At 38.5% G+C, this 27,061-nt stretch overlaps 5 protein-coding genes across 6 annotated transcripts; 1 reads left to right on the top strand and 4 right to left on the bottom strand.

Annotated features, from left to right (window-relative positions):
* Positions 1-7,909: 7,909 nt before the first annotated feature.
* Positions 7,910-9,957, top strand: LOC110752481 (LOB domain-containing protein 33-like). 2 transcript variants are annotated; one of them, XM_088254454.1, is made up of 3 exons: positions 7,910-8,293; positions 8,514-9,410; positions 9,511-9,957. In XM_088254454.1, the coding sequence occupies exons 2-3, from the start codon at positions 9,054-9,056 to the stop codon at positions 9,838-9,840; spliced, it is 687 nt and encodes a 228-aa protein (XP_088110580.1). In that variant the 5' UTR covers positions 7,910-8,293; positions 8,514-9,053; the 3' UTR covers positions 9,841-9,957. The 2 variants fall into 2 exon arrangements, with proteins under 2 accessions (XP_088110580.1, XP_088110579.1); XM_088254453.1 differs by lacking the exon at positions 7,910-8,293 and having other exon boundaries at positions 8,300-9,410.
* A 1,978-nt stretch (positions 9,958-11,935) lies between these two features.
* On the bottom strand, positions 11,936-13,525 carry LOC110769014 (2-oxoglutarate (2OG) and Fe(II)-dependent oxygenase superfamily protein). The gene is made up of 3 exons (XM_021972915.2): positions 12,925-13,525; positions 12,461-12,818; positions 11,936-12,362 (listed from the first exon to the last, which is right to left on the bottom strand). Exons 1-3 carry the CDS (start codon positions 13,383-13,385, stop codon positions 12,150-12,152), a joined length of 1,032 nt encoding a protein of 343 aa, XP_021828607.1. The 5' UTR covers positions 13,386-13,525; the 3' UTR covers positions 11,936-12,149.
* A 424-nt stretch (positions 13,526-13,949) lies between these two features.
* Positions 13,950-18,384, bottom strand: LOC110769012 (putative serine/threonine-protein kinase WNK5). The gene is made up of 7 exons (XM_088254452.1): positions 17,256-18,384; positions 16,288-16,553; positions 15,861-16,084; positions 15,602-15,759; positions 15,135-15,516; positions 14,622-14,999; positions 13,950-14,542 (listed from the first exon to the last, which is right to left on the bottom strand). The coding sequence occupies exons 1-7, from the start codon at positions 17,349-17,351 to the stop codon at positions 14,145-14,147; spliced, it is 1,902 nt and encodes a 633-aa protein (XP_088110578.1). The 5' UTR covers positions 17,352-18,384; the 3' UTR covers positions 13,950-14,144.
* A 1,307-nt stretch (positions 18,385-19,691) lies between these two features.
* LOC110769017 (PAP/OAS1 substrate-binding domain superfamily) lies at positions 19,692-25,435 on the bottom strand. Its single transcript, XM_021972918.2, has 9 exons — positions 24,112-25,435; positions 23,379-23,564; positions 23,059-23,151; positions 22,552-22,734; positions 22,369-22,471; positions 22,102-22,287; positions 20,835-22,012; positions 20,256-20,668; positions 19,692-20,163 (listed from the first exon to the last, which is right to left on the bottom strand). The coding sequence occupies exons 1-9, from the start codon at positions 24,394-24,396 to the stop codon at positions 20,103-20,105; spliced, it is 2,688 nt and encodes an 895-aa protein (XP_021828610.2). The 5' UTR covers positions 24,397-25,435; the 3' UTR covers positions 19,692-20,102.
* LOC148293511 (uncharacterized) lies at positions 24,918-25,592 on the bottom strand. Its single transcript, XM_088254100.1, has one exon. It carries the CDS (start codon positions 25,590-25,592, stop codon positions 24,918-24,920), a length of 675 nt encoding a protein of 224 aa, XP_088110226.1.
* Positions 25,593-27,061: the final 1,469 nt, after the last annotated feature.

Below are 27,061 nucleotides of genomic sequence, written 5' to 3'. Positions count from 1 at the left end.
CAAACGAGCCCTAAGATTATGTATATTAATTTACCTATATTTTTAAGTACAATGATTTACTTATATTTAAAAATACAATTTAAAATAGGTACATAATAATTTTGAATTTAAAAGAATGGATACATTAATCTATAAACGGAATTTGAATTAAAGAGAATTGGTAACAATTGATGGAATGGAAATTGAATATATTGCAAAAAATACAAAAAATAAATTCCCACGCCCAAAGAACACAGAGAAACTAAATTGATAGTAAAATAAACAAATAAAAACATTAAATGTCACCAATTTGGAAAAAAAAATAAACATTAAATTGCACCAAATCAGTTGAAAAATAAAGTCAACAGTATAATAAGAAATCAACCCAATTAATTGAGGAAAGGTAAATTGTAATGAGGGGTATTTTTAGAATCTAAAAGTACAATAAATTGGATTTGTAGGTTAATTGCGCAATTGGCTTAGTTGGATTCCTGTCATCGGGTTTTTCTTATAAAAGTCAGGGTTTTTATTTATGAAAAAATAACTTGATGGGTTGTAGGTAAGGAAAAATGAGTTTAAAGGGAAAAAGCTAAATTTACTATATCATTTATAATATTTCAATATATACTTTTAAAATCAGTCAACTGGATAAGGAAACTTACGCCCTTTAGCAAATCCCACAATAGATGTTTGTATCCCTCTTTCTTGCTTATAAAATATCCGATGTTCTCAATATGAATATCTTTGTCTGGGTCAAGATCGTGCAGTGCGATTCTCATGAGGATACGCTTCATACTCAAAGGGAGGCCAATTTCTTGTAACCAAGATGTTATCTCGAGATCTCTCTTTCTCGACATTCTCATCAACTGTAATGATGTTGCTGCAGACTGCGTACGTATTCCATAAAAAAGTATGTGAGTTCATTAAATCCTTATAATACAGGTGCTTATATATATCATGGGCTTTTTTTATGATCAAAACCTCTCAAAATAATAAGGAAATGGTAAAATGCGCACAAGAAATTAAAAACCAATTCTGCATCATGAGCAATTCTGTAATGCACTAAATATATATAAAACTGTTTCCAAATATATATGAGCATGATGGCAGAGTCAGCTGCTCAAAAATAGTTATAACATATATATATATGAGATTGTATAAATAATAAATATCTTTTACTGTAGACATATTCTGAGTGATCAATATAGACTACAGAGAACATAGTTTGTTTCTTGTTTTCTTTTCCTTTATTTTCTCAGATATCTATTCTAGATGCTATGCTATCATCCTATTACACAAAATGAAGCTGAAACCAAATTTTATAATTCGAAGTATGCAGCTTTATGCTGTTGTAAACATTATATAGACGATATGAATTCTCATGAAGAAAGTTATCGCAGTAAACTAGTCCCGGTGTTTGCCAAGTAATAATGACGAGAGTGCTTGTCAGAAACCAGCAAGCCAGTTAAAAATATTTATAAATAAAATAAAATTACGAGGACTTTTAAGCTTGCCCAAAGAACTTTTCAATACGAAAAGACACACAAACCTGCAAAATTCCATGGACATATATATAGAATAGTAGCATGCCAGTTAAGGAAATAAAAATCGCGAAGAGATTCTCCCATGGATAGGTGCTGGTCTGAAGATTTTGACCAAAAGAACTGCAAAGTTAACGAAGCAGATATATCAAATACAACATTAATTAATCATGTCTTTCGAAAGAAAAAAACATTAATTAATCATGACCATGTAATTAATTCCACAATCACCAACCGTTGAATCAAACTATCTAGATATAAAAAAGTTGAAGACAAGCTTAAACCAAATAACATAAAGGTTTCGTTCACGGTTGTTAATTGTGGAATTGCTGTAACACAGTTCAATAATATTCGGGATCCAATGAACAGTTTCATATATCCAAACCTTAGATTCCGTAAGCCCCACCAGAAATAGTACAAGAATTTTCGTCGAAATTTGGTTGTCCCCACCATACCAGATTGAAGAGAATCCAGAAATATACCAAAGTTGAAGACTGCTGCATTTGATGGATTTATTGGACACAATTCACTCAGAAGTGTTATATTTCTGAATTCATGATCATCATCACAGTCAAAACTATTTAGTTCACACCCATTTTCTCTTTGACAAGCATGTTGCCAGCAAGCTGTCAGTCGTTGTATAGAGAAAAAGTACCAAAGAGCTCCAAATAGCTGAAAGAAAACAAATTATAATAATAGCATAGAAAAATTGCTAAAAAAATCTGAAGAAGAAGAAAAGAAAAAGAGCATGGCTTGGCTCCTTAAAATTAAAGTCAGAACAAATGGGTTGGATGGCAGCTGGGGTGGGTTTTGGGTGTCCAGGTTGGGTTGTTAAAGGCAACATTAATGTTGAATATTTTGGGTTGTGAGAATTATTGAAGACGTACCCGTTGAATATTTTGGGTTAGAGTAAGATAAATATTGAAACTTACATGACTTATAACGATGATCGCAGAGGATTGGTATACACCTTTAGACCATTTTGATCTCGGACCTAAGTAAATTTCATGAGTTGACAGGTAGAGACAAAGAAGTCGTGGCAGATATTGGAATAAAATAAGAAAATTTAGAGTCAAAGATGTCGAGCCCCTCATTTTGGTCAAAAATTTGAAAATTACTACCTGCACACATTTTAAAATCCAATTATCATATGGCAAATATTGAATTTCTTAGGATATTAACCTAGTATATCATCCTAATTTTACTGTTAACAGGCTTGCATAGAGAATAACTTGACTTTCACTGTAAAATAATATAAGATATGTGCTTTGTGCCAAAGATAGTGTAATTGAGAGAATAGAGATGAAAATGGAGAAGAAGATTTGCAGAGAATGCTGATCTGAAATTGTATTACTCACATGGAGAGTTATATGCAATTGTACATGGTTAATTATTAGTTACATCTAATACCACAAATCCTTGAAAGGTATCCCTAAAACATGGATATGTAAACATCCCTAAAACATGGATATGTAAACATGGAAAAGTATGAGAGATGGAAGACAAGCTTTCCTTGGTTTAGGGTCTTGTCTATGTCTTGTCTTTGTCTTAACTAACACTCCCCCTCAAGTTGGTGCAAAGATATCACGCATGCCCAACTTGTCAACTGAGTCATGAAAGACTTTACTTGATACGGCCTTCGTCAGAACGTCGGCAAGTTGGTTTTTCGAGTTTACAAACGGAAACTTAATTATACCACTTTCTAGTTTCTCTTTGATGAAGTGTTGGTCGACTTCCACATGTTTGGTACGGTCGTGTTGTACTGGGTTATGTGCTATCTCGATGGCAGCTTTATTGTCACAATATAGGTTTGTGGCATTCACTTGTTTAATGCCAAGATTCTTTAGCAATCTTCGCAACCAAAGCAATTCACATACTCCTTGAGCCATTCCTCTAAACTCAGCTTCAGCACTGGATCTTGCTACAACTCTTTGTTTCTTACTCCTCCAAGTAACTAAATTGCCACCCACAAATGTAAAATATCCAGAAGTTGAGCGTCTATCCGTGATACACCCTGCCCAATCAGCATCAGTGTATCCTTCAAGATCCATAGGTGTATGTTTGGAGAACATCAATCCTTTTCCAGGGGCAGTCTTCAAGTATCGCATTATCCGTATTACTCCATTCATGTGTGCTTCACTCGGTTGATGCATGAATTGGCTTACCACACTCACAGCATAAGCTATGTCAGGGTGTGTGTGGGATAGATAAATCAATCGCCCAACTAACCTTTGATACCTTTCTTTATCAGTAGGAGCTTGATCTGGATACATTCCCAATTTGTGATTCTGTTCAATAGGTGTGTCAGCTGGCTTGCAATCCAGCATTCCTGTTTCTGTCAACAAATCTAACACATACTTTCTTTGGGATAAAAATATGCCATGTTTAGATCTAGCAACTTCAATGCCAAGAAAATATTGTAACTCACCCAGTTCCTTCATCTCAAATTCACTTCCAAGGAGCTTTTGTAGATTCTGCATTTCTTCATTGTCATTACCGGTAACCACCATATCATCTACATAGATGATCAGGGCCGTAAGCTTTCCACCACGACGCTTTAAGAACAATGTGTGATCTGAGCTACTCGGAGTGTACCCAAATCGTTTCATGGAATCAGTAAATCTCCCAAACCAGGCTCGGGGTGATTGCTTTAGCCCATACAGAGATTTTCTCAGCTTGCATACAGTATTAGGACCGGATGTCATAGGAATCCCTGGTGGTGGATCCATATATATTTCTTCTTGTAAGTCCCCATGAAGAAAAGCATTTTTTACATCATATTGCAGTAGTGGCCAGTCAAGATTTGCAGCAAAGGATATGAGAACACGTACAGTGTTGATTTTGGCAACTGGTGCAAATGTCTCCTGGTAGTCAATTCCATATGTTTGTGTATATCCCTTGGCCACTAATCGAGCTTTGTATCGGTCTATGGATCCATCAGCTTTGTATTTAACAGTGTATATCCATCGACATCCAACTGGTTTCTTCCCATGTGGTAAAGGAACCATTTCCCATGTAGAATTCTTTTTCAAAGCTTCCATTTCAATTGCCATTGCTTCAGTCCATCTAGAATCTGTCACTACATCCTGCCATTTACTTGGAACACATACAGTAGATAATTGATTGACAAATGATGCATATGACTTTGACAATCTATGAGTGGACACATGGTTATTGATGGGGTATTTAGATTTAGCATTAAGGTCAGGGCAATATTGAGGTTTAGGTTTTCCCCTAGTGGATCTAGGTGGAAGTGTATATGGTGCAACATTAGGTGGTTCAGTGGTTACCTCAAGTACTTCTTCATCACTAGACGAATGATGCGATGGCAGGGCAGGAGGGGTTGTATTTTGTAGTTGATCATCAGGGGCATCTGGATCACCTTCTGGTTCCATAGTCTCAAGGTCTTCACTGAGGTCAGGACTGGACAAATCATAATTTTCTTCAGAATTTTCAACTCTGTGAAAAAGCGACTGGTCGCTTGGTTCTTCACGACCGGTCGTCTGGGGAATTTGAGTTGCATTCGTCTCTGTGTAAAAACGACCGGTCGTAAATGTGTCTCGACCGGTCGCATGGGGCACTTCACGACCGGTCGCCTGGGGCACTTCATGAAAATCTTCAACTCTGTGTAAAAACGACCGGTCGCAAGTAGGGTGGCGACCGATCGCCTGGGGTACTTCTCCGTTTTCTTCAGCATTTTTTTCGATATTCTCTTCAAATGACAAGTCCTTCTCTTCACTCCCCCTCTCCCCCTGAAGAGAAGGGGTCTTGGAAACCATAAAGTAGGCCAAATCTTCATGAAAAGTAGTATCCATAGTGACAAAGATTTTTTGAGTAGGAGGATGGTAACACTTGTATCCTTTTTTATTCAAGCCGTATCCAATAAACACACATCGGAGGGCACATGGATCCAGCTTACTCCGTAGATGAGAAGGAACATGAGCATAAACAACGCAACCGAACACACGAGGAGGCAACTTAAGAATGGTAGGAAGAGAGATGTGATGAGCCAAGGTATCTAGTGGAGTTTGGAAATTCAGAACGCTACTAGGCACCCGATTAATCACATAGACTGCAGAGAGAAGAGCATGACCCCATAAGTGATGAGGAACAGATTTATCAAGCATATAGGCACGGGCAACTTCAAGTAATTGGCGATTATTTCGTTCGGCGACACCATTTTGTTGTGGAGTGAAGGGTGTGGAGGTTTGATGGATGATACCTTGGTCCTTGAAGAATTGAGCCAAGGCACCATTCACATACTCCCCACCATTGTCAGACCGAAACACTTTGATGGATGCTTGGAACTGAGTGGTGATCATAGCATGAAATTCGCGGATTGTGATGGTAACATCACTTTTATGGGTGAGCAAATATACCCATGTCATGCGGGTACAGTCATCTATAAATGTAACAAACCACCTCTTGCCAGTAGAAGAGACTTTAGCAGGGCCCCAAACATCGGAGTGAATCAACTCAAAAGGAAATTCTGTTTTACTATCACTTGAGGGAAATACAGTGCGTTGGCTCTTGGCCAACACGCATGTTTCACACTTAAACTGAGAATCAACTAAGCCTTGGAATAAAGATGGAAACAACCGTCGAAGGTAGCCAAACGATGGATGTCCTAAGCGACGATGCCATAGCCAAATCTGTTGTTGAGCACGTGAGTTTTGAACATGGACAGCTCGTGGTGGTGATGAGACCGTCAAGGTATACAACCCCCCTCTCCGTTTACCATGCCCAATCGTCTCGTGAGTCGTAAGGTCCTGAAACTTACAATGAGAAGGATAGAATGTGGCATAACAATTATGTGAGTCAAGGAATTTCCCAACAGACAACAAATTGCATTTAATAGAGGGGACAAGTAGTGTATGAGGTAAGGACAATTTAGGGAAAAGTGATATAGTCCCTTCTCCAGCAACATTAGAAGGAGCCCCATTGGCACTAGTGATGTAAGGATAATGAGATTTAGGAGATAAGGCGGAAAAAACAATGGAGTCAAAAGTCATATGATCAATGGCACCAGTATCAATTATCCATGTAGTAGAGCGTGTACCTGAGTCGGGGTTGGAGTCGGAGAGTAAGGTAGGAGATGGAGACTCACCGGTAGTCATGACATAAGCAGTCTTAGGTGCCATGTTGTGGGTCTTGTGTGAAAGTATGGATACGTAAATGCAGCGGAAGATTTCAAGAACACAACAGGGGTACAACAGAACCAAGTAATCAAAGGAACACAAGTTTGAATTATGCAGGGACAAGGTTTAAGCAAACAAGCTTAGAACTTCAGCAAACAAGAGCACAAATTAGGATTGTGATCACAACCAATTTTAAGGTAAGGCAAAGTATGAGATATGAATGATATAACAGCAAATTATGGGCAAGGATATGTAGAGATTAGGCAAGAACAAGGTTATGCAGAGGCAACCAAAATCGATTGCTCTGATACCATGCCAAAGATAGTGTAATTGAGAGAATAGAGATGAAAATGGAGAAGAAGATTTGCAGAGAATGCTGATCTGAAATTGTATTACTCACATGGAGAGTTATATGCAATTGTACATGGTTAATTATTAGTTACATCTAATACCACAAATCCTAGAAAGGTATCCCTAAAACATGGATATGTAAACATCCCTAAAACATGGATATGTAAACATGGAAAAGTATGAGAGATGGTAGACAAGCTTTCCTTGGTTTAGGGTCTTGTCTATGTCTTGTCTTTGTCTTAACTAACACTTTGTAGCAGCTACAAATTACCACTATTAATAGAGAAACAAACTTGTCGTACCTGTGGAATCGGAAGAATTGCTAAAATGTCAATTATCAAGAAAAAGATTAGGATGCATGAGCGGGAAATCTTCTTCGTTTTTGGGAAAACCCACTTCATTTTCCTCTCCCAATAGGTCTCACACTACAAGAAAAATACCATATAACAACATGAATATAACAACGTGCGTTTAATGGGTGTTGTAAAATATACTTTTTACAACGTGCTTTTGAATGTGCGTTGCCTAAATTTTTTTTGACAACATGCAAGAGTTGCGTGTTGTTAAACGGCTATTCTACAACACACACAAGTGCGTTGCAAGTTTCACTAAAGTCTACAACATGCCTAGTACGTTGTGAATTTTTTTTTTTTTTTTTGTAAGAGAAAACATATACTAAGTGACAACAAAGTCTATCACTCCTTTGGTTTTCAGCCTATCCCTCTCAAACACCCCTTTCTCTCCCTTATTTTATTGCTATTTCATCTGTTCTAGGAAGCCCAAGCAAAGGAAGCATATGTAAGGCCCCATGCCTTTTTTCTACAGCTAACAAAAATTATAATTAACTTTTAATTTTAAATTTTTGACTATTCTCTTTTGATTTTCAACTTTCTTTCTCTTTCTATTTCTCTCTCTCTTTTTCTTCTCTCTTTTTTCTTCTTCTTTTCTCTTCTCCCTGTGCCGCCGACAGTCTCTCTCTTTCTTTCCCTTTTTCTTTCTTTTCTTTTTCTTTCTCTCTCTCTTTCTTTTCTTCTTCTTTTCTTTCCCTGTGCCGACGATCTCGCCATGCCCTTGAAGGAGGCGCAGATTCCCTTCAAGATCCACATCGTTAAGGACCATGACATGAAGGAGAGGCTGTGCTTGGAGGTGGAGAGGCTAGGGCTCAGTGCCGTGATCATGGGGAGCCGAGGTGGAGAGGCTAGGGCTCAGTGCCGGATGATGACAATGGTGCCGGTGCTGGTGGTTCTGCTGTTGCTCCTGCTGTTGTTGTTGCGCATAAAAAAGGTTAGGGCTTTTTCGCTGATTTAATTGCTAATAACTTCAAATTTTGGTCTTTTTTTATTAATGGATTAGGATTTAGTTTGTTTAACTGGCGATTATATCATGTTGGGTATGATTGGCGCACATTACACCCATATGCATATGTCTGTTAGTAGCAATGGGGGTGTATGATTGTTTCGTATATCTGATATGAGAGCTACAAATGGGAACTTTTTCTGTTTAGGAGTTACTGATGCAATTAGATGAGCAATCTAACTTTCTGCAAAGGGAAATCTGAAATTGTTATATCAGGTGAGGGCTTGTGCTCCTCATTGTTGTTTTGCTTCCGAAGTATTGTGAACTGCAAATTATTTCTATTGTATATATTATGGATTTTTAGAACCAAGGTTGATTAAGCGAAGTTTGTCTAAATAAAAGCAAGTCCAGCTCTTTCTATCATTAAATGTCAGAATATGTTCCCCATGCCTACTCATGTTAGGCTCTTTTGTCTCATGTCTACTGGAGAAATTTATTTCTTCAAGTGATCCTTTACATGCGTTTGATGGTTCTGATTGCTTGAGAATTTTGGGGTAAAAACAAAAACAAAAACAGAAACAATCAATAATGGGGTAAAAACAAAAACAAAAATCGCGGATAACGCGGGGCACAAATCACCATTAATGAAGTAAAAACAAAAACAAAAATCGCGGATAATGCGGGGCACAAACCACCAATAATGCGGATAATGCGGGGCAATATTATATTACAAAAACCCTAAACCATAATGCGGATAATGCGGGGCAAAAATCACCAACATAAAACGTATATAAAACCCTCCCAATTAAAAAAGATCATCAAAACCATGGCTGGTTGTGGTTCTCCCTGTGGAGCCTGCAAGTTCTTGAGAAGAAAATGTGTGAAGGGGTGTATTTTTGCGCCTCATTTCTGCTATGAAGAGGGAGATGTTGATTTTTCTGCCATCCACAAGGTTTTTGGCGCAAGCAATGTGTCGAGGCTTTTAGTTCACCTTCCGTTGAGCGATCGATGCAAGGCCGCGATGTCGATATCATATGAAGCTCAAGCCAGGATTCAAGATCCCATATATGGATGTGTTTCACATATTTTTGCTCTCCAACAGCAGGTTAATCATTTAGTACCCTTTGTATGTTCAGATTGGGTTTCTGTTCAGATTGTATGTTGAAGTAACTGATGAGTATATGCTTTTGGTTTGAACTTTTCAGGTGGTCGACTTACAAGCACAGTTAGCTTTCCTCAAGGATCAAGCAGCTCAAAGTTGGTTTCATGAGTTAGAAAATTCATCCAACTACATGCCACAATTCAATTCAACCCACATCAATAATCCTGGAACTACATCAGGCAATGGGATGAATACATGCCACAATTCAATTCAACCCACATCATACTATGAGAATGAAATTATGAATTCAAATAACTCTGTTAATGGGGGTTATGAAAATTCAATCAGGCAATGGGATGAATACAACAGGCAATGGGGTTTTCAGGATGCTGATGAGCTTCAATCAGTGGTTTCCAGCTACATGCACAATTAGAATAAGGAAATATGTATATGAATATAACTCTGTAATATGTATATGGAACTCCTTATTTATCTTTTGAATGAAAGTTTTGTATTCTGGAATGCCTTATGAATGTGAAGTAAGGAAATATTTATGTTTATCATAGAGCTTCTATTTATAGATAAATTATACTTTTATCAGGTAATTTTGATAATTATTTTAAAAAAAACATATATATTTGATATAACAACACGCATTGCTTGTTGTCAAAACATAAACAACAACGAGCACAGACATGTTGTCATAATATTATAAGACGACACGCTCGGCACGTTGTTGTCAATCGCTCCTACAACGTGCGCGTGTTGTGGTTAATGTTGTTCACAACGAGCGCCAAAATAAACGACGACGTTCAACGCGTGTTGTCGAAAGCCCTACACCTTTTAACGACATCGGCTTCAACAACGTGCGCCGCATGTTGTCAATATGTTTTCACAACGCACATTGCGCGTTGTGAAAGGACTTTTTTCTTGTAGTGTCACCTCTTAAAATTTGAAAAATAATATGCACCATGTAGAATACATCTGTGAGTGATCGCAGAATAACGACTACTTTCTTTAAATTTTCGTCCAATCTGAGACACTTGTTATCTTCGTTGACAATGGGGATGTATAAGAACAAGGGATCCAATGAGATTGAAACCACACATGAAAACATGAACATAAAATACCACCATGCTTTGACTCTCGCACGAAGAACTTTCCTTATAGATGCCCATTTTATAAATTGTATATATTTTCCCTTCACAGACACAGTTTCTGGAACGCTGAAGAAGACAAAACAAAAAACAAAAAACAAAATAAAATTGCACCAATTAGCTATTAGCCAGAAAGAAGAAACATTAACGAATGATCAATTAAAGAAAATGGTCATTGAGTTAGAGGAACCGACTTCACATTAATCTTCTGTTCGGAGATCTCCATGATGACTCGCCTCCTCTTTGGCTCAAACTGGGAGGCCTTCTACAGGGTATAGGTCTGGACAAAGAGAAATATATATAGCATCGGACTAGCTAGTATTGTGTTCTGGCTGTCTGCAAATGAACATACAGCAGGTCCTCTTTTTAAAACAAAAACTTGGGACAGAAATGAATTCAACTTAATTAATAGAGTATAAATTGAATAAATTAAGATTTCAGTAAGACCAAGTTCTTCGAGTTTTCTTTTGGTGTATATAAATTAGTTTACTAAGTGACGCGGATGAGAACAAGACAAGGATTGGGTAGCTAAAAACGTCTATATATTCGCAGGTTGCTAATTGACTAACCTTAAATCCGACAAGTCGGGGAAAAACAATTGTAAACCTCATGTGTAAACATGCAAATTGGTCTTTGTTTATAATTTAATTACTTCGATTGCATTGAATTTTATGTGAATAATCAAATAAAAAATTACCATTCTTTCTGGGAATTGGTTTAGCCCCATTCATAGACGGGGATCCTACAGCAACGACAAGGTAGGCAGCCGCCTACTCCAATTTTTTCCAACCAAAAAAAAAAAAAACTTATGTATAATCATACTTATTCCTACCCAGCCCAATACCTCATTGGTTTAATTTCTTTGTGCACATACAATTCAATAATTTCTACGACCCTCCAATTGATGGATCCCATTCTGTACAGTACTTATCACATACTGTTCAAACTTGCTGCAGCATTGCTTATCCATTCATGTCATAATGGGCCTAATGCGAAACATCATAACGTTGGCCCAGACGTAATTGGACTATAAAGATTCATTTCATTGTGAACGTCCGATGTTATATGCACGCATCAATCTAGTTAGTGCACCCAAAATCTTTAGAATAAAAAAAACATTTATGTCCCAATTGGGCGGAGTTTGTTAAATACCGTAATCACTCACCTACATCAAAGGAACTGGAATTGATCAAGAAAATCTACCTCCTGTCATCTCCTAAAAGTGATTTTAGAATTTCATAATCAGAGAGGTGCAACAGATTGAATATATACAAAATCATCTTATAATATTTGCAACATCGTAATCAATATAATGTTTGCAATAATCGCTCAATACAGTACAATACTGAAATTCGATAACTCAGCAACAAATGAATCGAACTGGTGACACAAAATCTTTAAACTCTGCACATACAATACAATTCAGTGGTATGAACAAACCAAAACCCTTCCAGCCATGGATCCCATACTGTACATGATCATTGTATCCTCGTATAAGATTCTTGAAAAACAAAAAACCTCAAAACCAATCAATTAATCTCACCCAAATAGTAGAGAAAATAGTGTTTTTTTTTTTCAATGGTATCTATGTTGTTGTAATGTATTTATATACAAACACAAAAATCATGTATAGTAAACAGAGGATGACTGCAATGAGAATTTGATCAGCAATTGAAACTGTGTTAGACTTTTTTCTCGAATTCGAAAGCAGTGGAACTTTGAGTTGTATGGAAAAAGAGGCTTGGCTTCTAATGATGTCTGGGACAAAGATCATTTCCCCTGAAACACATTTAAACCCCTGCCGGCTCCAAATGAAAACAAACCCAAGTAATTAATTAAGCAAATGAAGAAGCTAAACCAATTAACCAGATGGAAGCTAGAGCTTAGCTGAATTACCTCAAGCTGATTTCCAACAGTGACAACTAGAGTCTCTGGCCCTGCATCAAAACACAGAGAGCCTCCCTCTCCCTCTGATCGGATGTTGAACTGAGAATGCTCAAGCGGAAGGTGAAGGCACAAAGCATGATCCTCACACTCACGCAAATTATTTCCATTAATGATCTCATTCTGCAAATAATTACTACTTGGGTTTTGCTCCATTGAATGATCTTGATGATTGTATCTGTATAGCCTAACTTTTCCCAGTTCACTTCTCATCGTCTTCTCAACATGCTTCTCTGCATTTGCGAACAAAACTTCTCTCACTTGCTCTGCAATTGCTTCAACTTTGCTTGCAACCTTCTCCATACTTTTACTGCAAATTAATTAGGAGAATTACTACTTCATTAAAAATTTAAACTTAGGTTAACTAACTGCAATAACCCGATAAATAAGATACAGAGTTTCGGGTGCTTAATTACCAAAAGACCCGATATTTTTCGTCCTCCACCACTTTTTGGCCCGATTCACGAACCCATTTAATCTCCTCACGATTGCCAGTTCGCTCAACGAAACGTCGACTGAGATTTCCGTCATTTCCGAAAACCGATTCGGCTTCCCGAACCACCGATCCCAACTCCTCGGCCGAAATCCCGTGATTGGCGATCCGAAACGCGCCGGATTCTCTGGCCGATACGAGAAGCCGCGCGATGGCGTCGCTGGAGAGCGATCGGAGATCGACGTCGACGGGAACGGGATAGCGTGTGCCGGAGAAGTGAGGGTGAAGCTGAGGTGGCCATGCGAGGTCGGGGATTTGCAGGCACTTGTCGAGGAATTGCGTGAAGTTCTCGTTGGATGCAGAGCGCGAGCCTTTGGCCGTCGGGATCGGTGACGGCGGTGGCGCCCCCGACGTTAACCGGCTCCTACCGCGCATGATAGCCATAATGTTGCAGGATAACAGCTGACTGAATCAGAGTGGCGTGGTGGTGATCACTAATTCACTGGTGGTTGATCAGTTATCGTATGAAATATGGAAGGTTGGCAATTTGCTTTTTCTTTTTCTTTTTTCCTTAAAAAAACCTTTTTTTTTTAATTTTAATTGAGTGCACGTTCGAGTTGTTTGAGTTGTGAGTTGTGAGTTTGGTGACATGGGACCCATGGTAGTTGCTGATGGCCCATATTTTATGGCCCAAAACTAACTACATCTCCAACACGAGTGATTCGTCCATGTGTGCAAAAATGGTTATGATCTATTGATGCATTGTGTGATCAACTTGAATTATCAACAACGGATGCATTGTGAAATACACTTGTATCAACGGGTCAAAGTCACTCACCTTATACGTACATAACCAATTGATGCTAACATTGCTCCATATTACGCTTAATTAAGTAAATAAGGTGAGATGTTCAATATGAGTTGCAAAGGTAGGTTATCATATGATTATGACTTTTCTTTTTGTTTATGTCTTTTATTTTTTTGAACTTAGTAAATAGGAGCACAATATTTACACAAAAATAGAAGTTTACTCTGCAGAATTAATGTTGCAGGCTCATAACAACCATAGTCTGCATATTCTCACTATGAACCTTGAACTTTTCTTAAAGCTCAACATTTATACAAGCATTACTTTACTTACACACACTACTACAAAGCAAGTGTCAAGAAACTTGCTACTTGCCAACCAAGGAACCACCGCAGCTAGCTTCCTGGTGTTTGAAATCCAATGTCCTCCACAGCCCCAACAGTCTTAAACAACCGCCTCTTGTTGATCTCCTCCACCAGTGACCGGTGCAACAATTGGCTTCGCACGTCCATAAGCGATTGAATCCTCGGTAGTTTCTGTTGATGATGCTGATGACGACAATGAGGATGATTTAATTCATAAGGTCTCTGATGATGCAGCTGTGAATTGCAGTGTTTGTAGGAATTTGCAGCCCTGCTTTCTGAAGGACAAAATCTAGATTTGTGGCTCTTTCCAAAGCAAGAGATTAAGTCATGGTGGTCATCTTCATTGCCTGAGAAGTAGTTTATGTTGGAGTAGTTGCAGGAGCTGAAGGAGCTCTGAGAACTTGCATCATCATTGATGAACAGATCACCTGCATTCACAAAATATCAGACCAAATGCAGCCAAGACAAGCAAAGACTAATTGGAGGAAGTGCTTTTAATGGACATACCTTGAAGCCAATCTTGGTCATCAGAAATGTTCTTCCCACAATGGAATTGGGTCTTGCAGTGAGAGCTGAAAGCGTGGAGAGAATCTTGGGAGGAAGAACATGAGGAGAAAGAGTAGAAAGGATGGTGACCGTGTTCATGATCATGATCATCATCTTCATCTTCATAGTTAAAGCTGTGCTGATGAGGATGATAATTCGGGGCTGTTCCCCATTTCTTATGACCTGGAATCAAAGAAGAAATCTCCTTTTCTATCATCTCCGCAATCTCCAAAGGTTCCCAGTCACTGATTTCTAACTCTCTCACCATCTCTGTTGCTACATCCATCGCAGTGTCATTCACAATGTCAAAGGGAAAGTATATGTTCCTAGCATTTTGCCCTGTTATAAGAAACCACCATCATCAACAATGTGCAAATAACAATTTAGACCATAAAGTACGGATTATGAATTTAAGGGTCTCTTCAATCTGCACGATCAATTAGTCATATGTGCAAAAGGGCTGAGAGGGAGTACCATCCTGGTCCGAAATCTGAACTTTGAGAAAAATAGTATCATCCTCTGGATTCATTTTCCCAGTAATGATCATGTTTGTGCTTCTTTTAAAATCAACCCCCAAGTCCAAAGGTAGCTCCTCTTCCTCTTCCTCCTCCTCCTCCTCCTCCTCCCCCTCCTCCTCCTCCTCCTCCTCCTCCTCCACTGCTGAATCATCATTAAGCATCAAGTTTTGAAATGGGATTCTTGGGGTGGACAGGAGCTCTCTATCATCAGAGGCTAGAAAAGGGTCAAGCAAGAGCTCATGTGCCGGCAACCTCTTTGAGGCATTTTCCAAACACTTCCCTACAAATCGTTGCGCCTCCAAATCTTCAATCTTGTAGAACGCGTTTGGGAGCTTCCCCTGCAAGCAAAGAAGTCACATTAATTAGATCATGGTAAATTACCAAAAATGAAGTGTCACATACTGAAGTGACCATCAAACTTACTGAAGTCACTTTCTTGTAAATTTGGGCAGGATTTGAGCACTCGCTATATGGATATTCTGAAGTGAGCATTTCCAGCACACACATGCCAAAGGCGTATATGTCTACTAGCTCATTGTATTCCTCCTCGTATAATTCGGGTGCCATAAATTCCGGTGTACCTGATGAAAAAAAGAAGCATATTAAAATTGAAAATTAGGAAGATCAGATTCACTAACTTTCAGAGACAGAGACAGAAAGAGAGGGAGTTAAAGATCATTGCCTATGACACTGTGAGCATGATGGGAACCACGAAGAACAGCTGCCAAACCCAAATCACCAATCTTGACTTGCCCAAGATGGCCATTAACAAAGATGTTGTCACACTTAAGGTCTCTGTGAATCACAGGTGGATCAAGTTTGTGCAGATAGGCAAGGCCACGCAAGATCTGCCTAGCCCAATTTTTCACTGCTCCAATACTCACTCGCTGGTACTTCTGTCTGTACCTGTTTCAAGTTCCACAGCATGCCTCATTAATCAAACAGTTTCAGTTTGTTTGGTTTCTTTTTTCGAGTACGAGGATTTGAATTTAGGACATTTGAGTTTACAACTCATAACATGTTCTAGCATTCAACTACCTTTAACATTTACATTCTTTTTAAGTGTTCCATGCTAATATATATTATAGTTGTAAGTTGTGGTTCATTACTCTCTGAGGGTGCCAGAGGTGAACATTTCGGTGATGAAGTTGAAGGTTCTCCGATTGACATCGATCCAAGACATGTAGTATTGGATGATGGAGTCATGGTTGAGGTTCTTGAGGAGGTGCACCTCCGAGTAGAGACGCTGAAGTTCGTCCGGCGAACCAAAGACATCTTTGAGCTTGACTTGGTTCCAAGCCACCTCCATTCCCAGGACCTCATCAAATGCCTTGTAAACTGTCTTCATGGCTCCTTTGCCAAGCATTTCCCTGAACTGCTTATGACACAGTAATTAAGACCAAAAGGCCCTCTTCATTAGTCCTCATGATCTCACTAATTATCATTAAAATCAATTATAATTCTAAGCTTGGTATGCATGCATGGCTGTTAAGAAAAGGTCTGGGAGGAGCTATGGCTAGCTAGCTCGGCTCCATTGAGCCGCTCTGTATGAATGCAAAGTGTCTGGTCTTCATGCCGCACAAATTGGCATGCCGGACAAGTTTATTGTACACATAAATAAGGCTGCATCATCCAATTGGGCTAATTAAATATTGAAAGTGAATCTTAGATGACACTTTTTTTTTTTCATTTTAAATCAAATTAATACCATTTCACAAATGAAGGTTGACCAGCACAACAGGAAAAATAAATTATTTAACCCTCCAAATAGCTCAAGAATATATTTTTCTATTCAATATATATGATCCAAATTTACATTTTTGTCATATTATTTGACGAAAAATGTGAATTTTGTCCTAAAAAATTTGCCAAGTACAGAAAAATCAGAAATATTATTTTCATAGTTGATGGTATCAAGTTTGAATTAGAACTAGAAAGATGGAGTTAAGATGCTTCTTGAAAGATATTATCCAAAATTGGGTAATTTTCCCTGCATGTAATGATGCAATTTACATGCAACAAAAGTAACTTTATTTACAGATTTTATATAATAATAATACGAAGAGATCAAACTTACACGTCCATAGCGGCCAGATGGATCCGTTTCAACGTATGCAGGCAACTGTGGCTTGCCTCCATCGGCACACGTACTTCCCAACCGGGTGGTGTTCATGGCTGAGAATCCAAGCAACCTCGGAAACTCTCCGACCAAACAACTCCCGGCTAGCTTTTGCACTTTGATTATATACTACGTACGTATAAAACCTAGTAATTATAAACTAATAATTCAACAATACTTATATGGGATGTGTATGAAAGATTCTGTGGCGCGTGCTAGAAGATCCGAGGCTTTCCCTCATGGTTTTCATAGGAGAAGACCCGGAACAGCAACCAGAAAAGCCTCGAGTAATCAACACTAAGCATAATCCAAGCCATTTCCACAACCCCACGTGAACACTCGTAGTTCTTAGCAACCATTTGTGTGAAAGATGAAGTTGAACCAAGGAAATTAAAAATATATATAGAGAGAGAGAGAGAGATGAGATATATCCAATTCTAATCAAGATTTTTTTTCAGAAAAGGACAGACTAAATGGAGGAAACTGTTAAGAGGTGGATGTGGTGGTAGGGAAGAGGGAATAATATTTTGTCAACTAATGGACTAGAATTTGAAAGAAAATAAGCTTGTGGAGGAGGATTAATTTCCACAAAGTCTAGAATATCAAATGATCATATGTAGGACTTTGGCATGAAACTGGGTTATTAATCCTAAACTTGAAGAATCTGTGGCTACACTTTGATGGTACCATTTGTGGATGTAAAAGCCACCCTAAAAAATATGAATCAGAATTAGGGGAAAAAGTTGGGATTGATGAGTTTGAGAGAGACTTTCAAGCTTGGAAAGATTTGGGCACCCTGCAAATTCTGCAATCAAAAACAATATGCTTAGAGAAAAAAGGTGGTGGTGGTGAGAATATTGGGATGGTTCATTATAAAAGAAAATAGGTAGGACTTTTAGTTTTTTTTTTCTTTCTTATTTTGTTTTTTGTTTGGGGTCCCCAATGTAACGGAGGTGACGATATTGGAAGAAGTCCAAACTCCAAAACACAGCAACATTATTGCTGACAGTGTTGATTAAATTGTTTATGATCAATAAAAAGTCAGTGATTGTATTGGGAAGGGGAAGTCTAGGTTCTTCTGTGATGGAAAACTGCACACAGAAGATTCAGAACTCAGATGCCAGGACTTCAATTTGAGGCTTTATTTTCACTCAGTCACAATAAATACCTCATCTGGTTCTTACACTTTCCTCTTTTGTTTTTTTATTTTATTTCCTCAGGTAGAGCTTGCTTATCCTAAACATGTGGTTATACAATGCTTACCTACTAATTAAGGATTAAACCAGTTTTTTTTTTTAATAGCTGAGATACTAATTAGTGATCTGGTTGACAAAGTAGCAATCTTTCGTTTTCAAGTTTTCCAATTTGATTGAACATTTACATCTGTTTGAAAGAGTCTCCTCACCTTTTTTTTTTTATTATTCTTATCCGTTCTCTGTATGCATACAGGTGTTCCCTCAAATTTGATTTTGAGGAATAAAATATTGTTGACATCATAGGTTTTGTCCCGTGTGTGAATTGTGACTAATTTCTAAGTATTGGGTTGACCTTACTGTTAGTTGTTAATAACCCATTTTGTATTTTATTGTGAATTAGTGCAATAATTCATTTTTTTGGGAAATAAAATACTATGGAGCATGTGTGCTGAGACAGTTGCCCAAATTTGTTGTAACACAATTAGGCATTAGATGAAGTTATAATAATACAGGTTGCATAAAACAATACAATTAAGATATCTTCTGGATGGAGGCACGGGCTTAGCCAAGTTGACTAGAATAGATGTGCTCCCCACTTTGCACCCTAGTTCAAATTCTCCCCGTAATTTAGATTATATTAAAGTAGAATATCGTTTGTATTAAAAAATAAAAAATAAAAGATATCTTCTGGATATGCTACATCAAATGACATAAGTGTAGTAAGTCTTTAGAGATAGTTTCCTTCCTCCTCTCAAGCTAATCATCTACACTTTAAAGAAAATAGGATGCATTATCTCATCTTATGTTTAATTGTTTACTTGTTTACTTGTTTACTTGTCTTGTAGAAAAGAAAAACAGCATAGTAGAAAATAGAAATTTCAAATTATGTTAAAGTAGGCCATGTCCAAGGACAAAAAAAGAACGAAAAAGAAGAGAAATTGTGGAGGTATGGGTGGTCTCACCAACACAATTTGCCCCAGTACACAATGCTTCCTGTTACTGCATCACCCAAACATTTACACGGCCCAGGCATTAAGGATAATAGCTGGAAGGTCCTAATTTGTCAAAAGAATCAATCATGATTTTGTGTGTAAAACTAGCTGGAAGCTCCTACTATGATTGTGCGTATCTGCTAAGAGCAGATTAAAAGGAAATAATGAGCCATCCAAAAGGCATAACCCAAAAAAGAAGAAGAAGATTGTGAATATAAAGTTACATCAAACATCAGCAACAATACTTCCAACAGTGGTCGTACAATTACCCAGTGGGGCAACGGTGGGAACAAAACCTGGGGAAAAGGATTGTAGTCAAACAACCTATACATGAAACTACTCAGTGTGCAAAGCACAGCTATCAAGGTTTAAAGGGTGTAAAAATTATTAGTTGAAATGTACAAATGGCTTCCAACAAACATCATATCTAACTCCATATGTAACGTCTATCGAAAAACAAAAGAAGAAAAAAAACAACTCCATATGTAAACGCTTCAAAAAAAGTTGTGGCCGAGCCATATAAGTGCCGAAAGTTCAGGCTCAAGCCAGTATGTTAGCAATTCCCGTAAATCTTTCATCCGACCAACCATATAAATAGATCATCACTTGTGCTGCAGTCAGACTGATAATGGCGGGAAATCATCTTCATCTTTCAAACGGTATGATTGTGCAGCAATCCTACATGTCCAAACAAGAAACGCTTAAACAGAGTCCTACCGTGCTCACTAGTGGTAGATAAAGATTCATAGAAACCACAATGAAAACCATACCTATTTTCATCTGGACCCAATTCAGCTTTGGTCCACTGCATCCCTGGTGATCCTTGGCTACCACTCGAGTTTTGACCGACTGATGAGCCAGCGTTGGTATGCCTGCCACTCCCAGGTGCCTCTGATGGGGCATGCCCAGTTGACCCAAATTCTACAACTTGCTCGGTGGGATGCATTGAACCATTGGCATGAGGGTGTACTTTCCTCCTAGGGGAATCAGAGGGGCTATCTGAAGACACAGATTTTCCCCCACCTTTATGAAGAGACATTTGTACTTGTGATAGATCACGACTGCTTCTCTCAGACATATGATTCTCTGGATTTGGTGTCATAGCATGGCCATTGTTACGAGGAGACCTGACCGGTGCTTGATTTCTTCCCCTTGTTACCATGGGCTTATCTCTGAAATGGTTCTGCAAAATTTAAAGCATAAAAGCACTTCAGATAACAAGGCCCAGCGACTGAAACATTACCTGGAAAGAGAAACTGCAAACTACAACAAGATTGACAGAAATCTGCCCCTTAAAATAAATTATGATATTAAAAACCAGAAGTTGCAGAGGCTTAAAATGAGTATACCGTATTAGGAAAGTACGTTCCTGTTCCTCGTGGCTTTGGCATTTCCTCTACACCAAAGCCTGCACCATTAGGTAACATTGGTGGGTTCATAGGATAGAATGCTGGTCTAGGGACAATACCATTGGCATTCATCTGGGAAAATGCATTTTGCCTGCGCTGCACTGACTGTCGAATTACATCCCATGGTTTCTTGCTCTGAAACTGTGAATGCACTGGAGGTGCTGCCATGGGAGGAATTGCAGCATTTAGCTCACATTCGTAGCACCAACGACCAAAGTTTAGACTATATAAGTGACTTTCATGATCCCCACTGAGATCTGTCAAAGAGTTGGAAGGTTTCGGACTTCCAGCAGTACTACTTGACATTGGATAACCAGAATAACTAGGATGGAAGTCTTCAGAGGAACCCACAATAGCACTCAACCGTGACAGATGGTGCTTAGATCCAACAGGAGACAAAACCTCCTGATTACAACCCAACTGATTTTCATCCTGGTTACCAATCCAATTATCAGCCGAACCAAAGCTTTCTGGCAGTTGCTGATCTTGTATTCCATTGCTAATGTCCCCATTTCCAGTTGATGAGTGAGAGAAATAGAGATGAGGTGCATGATGGGCTTTACCTAAAGGAGATATACTCCCTTCGCCATTGGAAGGGAAAGGATTTTGAGCATCACTTGAAATTGTAAGACCTTGAAATCTGGAGGTAGCAAGGTCTTTTGCATCCCCCATAAGACGGTATTCCGAAACAGCAATTCCATTTGGGGAACTGTCATCTTCCGAGAACATTGTTGGGGATGCCACCTTCATACTGCTTTCATGTGGTCCATTCACACATTGACCAGGTATCTGAACATTTGTAACTTCACCATTCCATGATCCCTCACTATTTAACCCACATTCCCCAATCATGCCACTTGAATAGGCAGATTCTGATTCATAAATTATCTGATCTTGTGACTCTGTACCTGCAAATAATGACGCAGAACCATACCCATCATATCTGGACAATGGGACAAGATCTTGGACATCAGGCCTTTGTCCACCTCCATGTCTATCCAATGTGTTTGCGAAAAACTTTCGGATCTCATCATCTATGTTATCTTCTGTCTGAGAAAGTATGCGCCCTAATTTACGAGCACCATATGTGAAAGCACTTCTTATTCGGTAAAAGTTTCCTGTAATTAGGAATACAGGGTTTCATCAACTAATGAAAATACAGAAAGAAAAAAACAGGAGAAGAGGTCTATAGGGAAACGTAGTTCACCTTTACTCACACTTCGGCCAAGATTGTTATTGTCTTTAAGTGGATCAACTATGTTAAAATGCTTTGGTGGAAATGTTCTATAGTTTGTCTCATGTCCTCTTGACGGAACTGAGAACCTTTGCACACACTCCTTGAGAAATTCATTACTAAGCAATAGATCATTCCCACCATTCTCTGGTGTCTCAACTGCAAAAAGGACCGCAAATAATCTCAATTAAACACGTCTGCTCATACAGCATGTCGCCAATGCAAAAATATGTTGCTCACCTAAGAGTTCTGGAAGTGAAGATACGCGAACCGGACCACTCAAGCTGATGCAATAGTTGTCCCAATCAAATTTACTAAAGTAGTCCAAGAATTTGTATAGGACCTATAGAACATTGAACAACAAGTTAAATTTATGTCATAGAGATATGGAGCATGCTAGTGCTAATTCATTAGAGCACTCACCGCTAGAGGACCATTCAAAGATGAATGGAAGAGATGGAAGATATACAGGACCAAAGTCTCCAAAGCATATGTCGAAATCAAACCATGATGGGCACCAAGAATCCGGCTCTCATAATAGCACCATGCCTTGATCAGTATGATACTGCGCTTAAAGAGATGGTCTTTGCCAATAAGGCGATCAACCTATACAGCATCATGGATATGATTAGGGAAGAAAAAAGCACAAGTAAATACCATAAGACTGAAAAAAAATTTATAAAATGGCTTGAAAAAGGATAGAAGAGGGTGGCCAACACTCAAAAGAGTACCGACTGAAGATCCTTCAAGGTTATCAGCTATAAGGCATAAATCAGCATGTACTTTCTACAGAAGACTAGAAAGAGACATTGCACTGGACAAAGCAGAGCTTCCAGTGAAAGCATCTCTTCATATAAATCTGGTAACCCATTCAATTCGTATTAAACAAATCGAACTTCATTTTCAGTTCAGCTTTGTATGAAAGATTACCTGCTCAAGAAAGCATAGTGTGCATAGCCCTCCTAACTGATTGAAGGAAATATCAACCACAATATTTTGCACAAGGCACTTTACAAGCTTAACCTGCCACAAGAAACCCCCATATTCTTTACCAAAGAAAATCAAAATTTGAGTTAGGAAAAGAAAGTTACACAACATACTAGCACTCGGAACATAAACTTACTGGACATACATGGTGGCATTAATCCTAAGTTGTAACTTATACCTATTATCAATTTCTTTCAATACGAATACGACATCTGTTTGACTCAACCAACGATCTTTAATAAAGTACAGGGGTAAATAAAAACCTCTGCCCGAATTAATTGGACATCTTTCACCGTAAACTCAGCAGCTCCATTTTGAACTTCCCTTTCAAGGACAGAGCAGACGTCATTGGCCAGCGCCTCCTCAACATTTATACCACCAAAAGCAGTCAAATCAATATCTCCATCAGGCAGATAGGTCTTTAGAGGTACAGACCCAAATGGGAACACCTGCCACAATTTAAGTATAAAATCAAAATATGCCGCACATGGTTAAACCCCCTCACACTCCCCGTAATATCACACATTTGTTATCGAAATGCAAAATGTGGAGTTGGGAAGACAAATCAAATGATTTGATGAGAAATTACATATGAAAGCACCCAACTTGCTCAAAGTAAAATTATAAACAGAATTGCATTAGCTTAGCTAACACATAAAATATTAGATATATAAATTCATGCAGGACAAGCAAAATTGGGATTGAAGTAAAATACCCAGCTAATCATAGAAAGCATGTTAGACCAATTGAACCAATGAACTACACTAGTCATAAACTAAACTCAAGGTCCAACCTTTGTGTAGCTAAAGCTAGACTTGACGGCAAATAACCAAATTTTAGGGGCTTTAATCACCAAGTTTTCTGTAATCTCAAATAAAAAAACACCCTTTGCAGTCCCAACACATCGTAGAACACTAAATTCAACTTCAATATTATGATTCATTCACATGCTTATATAAATATACGTAATGCGTATGTATATGTAAAAAGACGGACCTCGCAACCAAGACAACCTCTAATGAGCCTCTGAACGTAATCAATGACCGCCTTCCTTCTCCTCTCGGACACGTCAGTAGGCTGAACCTGAGCTATGACCCCCTGCGTCGCTTCCTCGGCTTTCTTCCAGTACTCGGCGCTAATACCCGCTGCGGCCGCCGCCGACGCCTGATTAGATGAAAACAGGGACGAAGGTGATGATGACAACAACGATGCCGAGGACGGCCTCTCCTCCACAACGGCGCCGTTTAGTTCAGACGACCAATCTTCCCGAAGATCGCCCATGAAATAACCGAATTACCGTGAATCACAAACAAACCGAATTAAACTTCCTCACGCCGCTTGACCGTACAGCCATGACGACGACGGTGAAGACGAAGACTCGAATTGGAAATCGACGGCGCTTATTCGATATGGAACTTTGATCTCTGGCGATCAGATTGTGCAGATTGGTACGGACGGTTGAGCAAAACGGCAGGGTGATTGGAATGAAACGACTTAAATTTGCGATTGAGGAGATGGTGGGTTTTTTTTTCAGATGAAAAGATCCCAAGTGGTGAGTAAGTGGGTTGTCGATTTTATGTTTTTTGAGGGTTTTTTTTTAAATTGGGGGGATTTTGTTTTCTTTTTTTTTTTTTTTTTTGGTCATAATGCTTGTTGTATTCAAACCCAAAAGGGTAAAAAGATACAAAAGCAGGCAAAAGCCAGATAGGAGAGGAAACCAACAACAGAGAAGTCAGACAAGTCTAATGCTCCATCGGAGCCTAGTATTATAGTCTTAACCCCCACCAAATAAAAAACTGAAATTAACTACTAGTATTGCCATCCTGTGGTGGGCATGGCAGACCATCAGAATTTAAAACTCCAACAAGAGACAATGGTGGTCTGGTGACCCAACTTTTCAGTTCCATAGCTCTCAAACCAATCGAAGCTGCTGCATGAGCTGCTCGATTTGCACATCTAGGCACCCAATTCCAGGCCACATCATCCAAACACAAAGATAGATTACGAATTTCATCAATCATTGGCGCGATGACCCAAGAGTTGTTGCCAAACCTTCCACGCAAAGCATCAATTACCACCTTGCAATCAGATTCTAAAATAATCTTCCCCATTCCCCTTTCTTTTGCAAAGGTAATTGCACAAAGGCCAGCGGCAGCTTCTGCAACAAGGGCTGAATCGCAGATGACCGGGGAGGAGAGGCCCCCACACCAAACTCCATTTAAATCCCGAATGACCACTCCAATACCACCAGCACAGGAACCAGGGCACCAGGCACCGTCAAAATTAACTTTCAAAATATTGCTAGTCGGGGGAGACCACCGAGATCCTCGAGAGATAGAGCTGGGAGGCAAAACTATAAAACATAAAAACGTATCTGTCGTTGTTTTGTTTTCTTTGTCCGTCTCTCTCTTTTTTTCCGTTCCCACCTCTTTCCGTTCTCTTGTGCCAATGTGTTTCCCTATTTCCAATTTTACCATTTTCAGGCGCGAAACGTCAACGTTTTACCCTCCAAGTTTTAACAATGGACAAGGGCTGTATTTGAGCACCACCTACTCTGCACCTCCTTCCCTTTACATTCCGATGGCTATGGTTATCTTTTCTTTTTGACAAAGCCATATTTCAAACTAGTTTAGTGTATGAGAATCGGGATCGAAGGTTAATCACATTGCCTTGGTCAACCGGCCTTTTCAATTTTTAAGATATAGTTTTATTTTCAATTTTGCATAATAAGAGGTTTTTATATTATTACTATGAATACTCAATTTCATGTCATCATCTTGCCTTTCTCGGTCATTTTATTTTCTTATTATAGTTTCTTTATGCACACATTTCTAAATTATTTTGTTAAGAGGGATAAAATGATAAGAAATGCTAAATACCAAATATGAAATCCCACGTTTATGTACATTGACATAAATAGTTTTGCTTAATAGGATATGTATAATTACACAAAAAGAAAATTTACTTTTGTTTGTATTAGGTGAATGGACCATTACGAATTATAAGCTAACAAGATACCCTCATTTTATATATGGTTTTATTTATCTAAAAGATGAAATTTCATTAAACGGAAATATTGATTACAACATGATCGTTATCAATAATACAACAAGGTTATTCGATTGATCGTTTTATTTTCACATTATATTTTTCTCTATTAGGTCCATAATTAAACCACTTGATAGAATGTCATTAATTTATTTCCCAAGGTGATTAGTGTAAATTCCTAATTAGCTAGCTAGTGACCCTAAAGCATGATGAGAGGTAGGGTTTGAAGGAGGAGGCAAGAGGCTCAACTCAACTAAAGCGTAGAATGTCCCACAAAAGAAGTCGACATAGGGATAGAAGAGGGATTCTCGAGAAGAATAGGGAATATACAATGGAGATCCCAACTATGCATGTTTTAATCTTTTAAGCCATTTGGTCCAATTCCCAAATGGGAAAGTTATCCAAAGTAAAGTTGAGGGAATATCAAGTGTGGAGGTTACTTTCAAAGGCTCCACCCCTACCCACTTGACGACTTCTATGCCATAAATAAAACAAAATTTGATTATATTCCATCAACACCACCATAAAATGACCAAAATGAACAAAGCATTAACAATGAATACTTGTTAAAATAAAAAGCTCATAAATATGACAAATACGAAGAAGAAGAAAAAGGAATATATCAGGTAGAACTAGATTGGACTATTTTAATTAAAATGAATAAGAGTTTTAATTGTTGTTTGGGATGATACAATTAAATTTATCAAATTGTATAACAATCCAACATATTGTGTCTTACAAGTCCCACCTAGACAGGTGGACAAGACTCATAAGGACTGACTTGAACTCAACTCCAAACCGGGTCACCAAATGAGGTCATAGTTTATGTTTGGGCCATAAGTCGGCCCACATATTTCAGGCTTACTTTATACAACCCGGCCTTCATATAACTTTCCTT

The sequence above is a fragment of the Prunus avium genome, chromosome 6 (assembly GCF_965620075.1).
Source record: "Prunus avium chromosome 6, drPruAviu1.hap1.1, whole genome shotgun sequence".
Taxonomy (NCBI): Eukaryota; Viridiplantae; Streptophyta; class Magnoliopsida; order Rosales; family Rosaceae; genus Prunus; species Prunus avium.
Note: the sequence above shows the minus strand (reverse complement) of the source record. Positions and strands in the feature narration are given on the sequence as shown.

What these genes read in the sequence shown, in the direction of transcription:
- LOC110752481 (XM_088254454.1), top strand. Translation starts at nt 9,054, where the DNA reads ATGCGGATAATGCGGGGCAAAAATCACCAACATAAAACGTATATAAAA. An exon ending in TTTTTGCTCTCCAACAGCAG is followed by an intron (nt 9,411 to 9,510) that starts GTTAATCATTTA and finishes TGAACTTTTCAG; the next exon opens with GTGGTCGACTTACAAGCACA.
- LOC110769014 (XM_021972915.2), bottom strand. Translation starts at nt 13,385, where the DNA reads ATGGCTATCATGCGCGGTAGGAGCCGGTTAACGTCGGGGGCGCCACCG. An exon ending in GAAAAATATCGGGTCTTTTG is followed by an intron (nt 12,819 to 12,924) that starts GTAATTAAGCAC and finishes ATTAATTTGCAG; the next exon opens with TAAAAGTATGGAGAAGGTTG. An exon ending in CTGTTGGAAATCAGCTTGAG is followed by an intron (nt 12,363 to 12,460) that starts GTAATTCAGCTA and finishes TGGAGCCGGCAG; the next exon opens with GGGTTTAAATGTGTTTCAGG.
- LOC110769012 (XM_088254452.1), bottom strand. Translation starts at nt 17,351, where the DNA reads ATGAACACCACCCGGTTGGGAAGTACGTGTGCCGATGGAGGCAAGCCA. An exon ending in TCATGCTCACAGTGTCATAG is followed by an intron (nt 15,760 to 15,860) that starts GCAATGATCTTT and finishes TTTTTTCATCAG; the next exon opens with GTACACCGGAATTTATGGCA. An exon ending in TTTACAAGAAAGTGACTTCA is followed by an intron (nt 15,517 to 15,601) that starts GTAAGTTTGATG and finishes CTTTGCTTGCAG; the next exon opens with GGGAAGCTCCCAAACGCGTT.
- LOC110769017 (XM_021972918.2), bottom strand. Translation starts at nt 24,396, where the DNA reads ATGGGCGATCTTCGGGAAGATTGGTCGTCTGAACTAAACGGCGCCGTT. An exon ending in TTCACTTCCAGAACTCTTAG is followed by an intron (nt 22,288 to 22,368) that starts GTGAGCAACATA and finishes TCCTTTTTGCAG; the next exon opens with TTGAGACACCAGAGAATGGT. An exon ending in GAACGTACTTTCCTAATACG is followed by an intron (nt 20,669 to 20,834) that starts GTATACTCATTT and finishes TAAATTTTGCAG; the next exon opens with AACCATTTCAGAGATAAGCC.
- LOC148293511 (XM_088254100.1), bottom strand. Translation starts at nt 25,592, where the DNA reads ATGGTAAAATTGGAAATAGGGAAACACATTGGCACAAGAGAACGGAAA.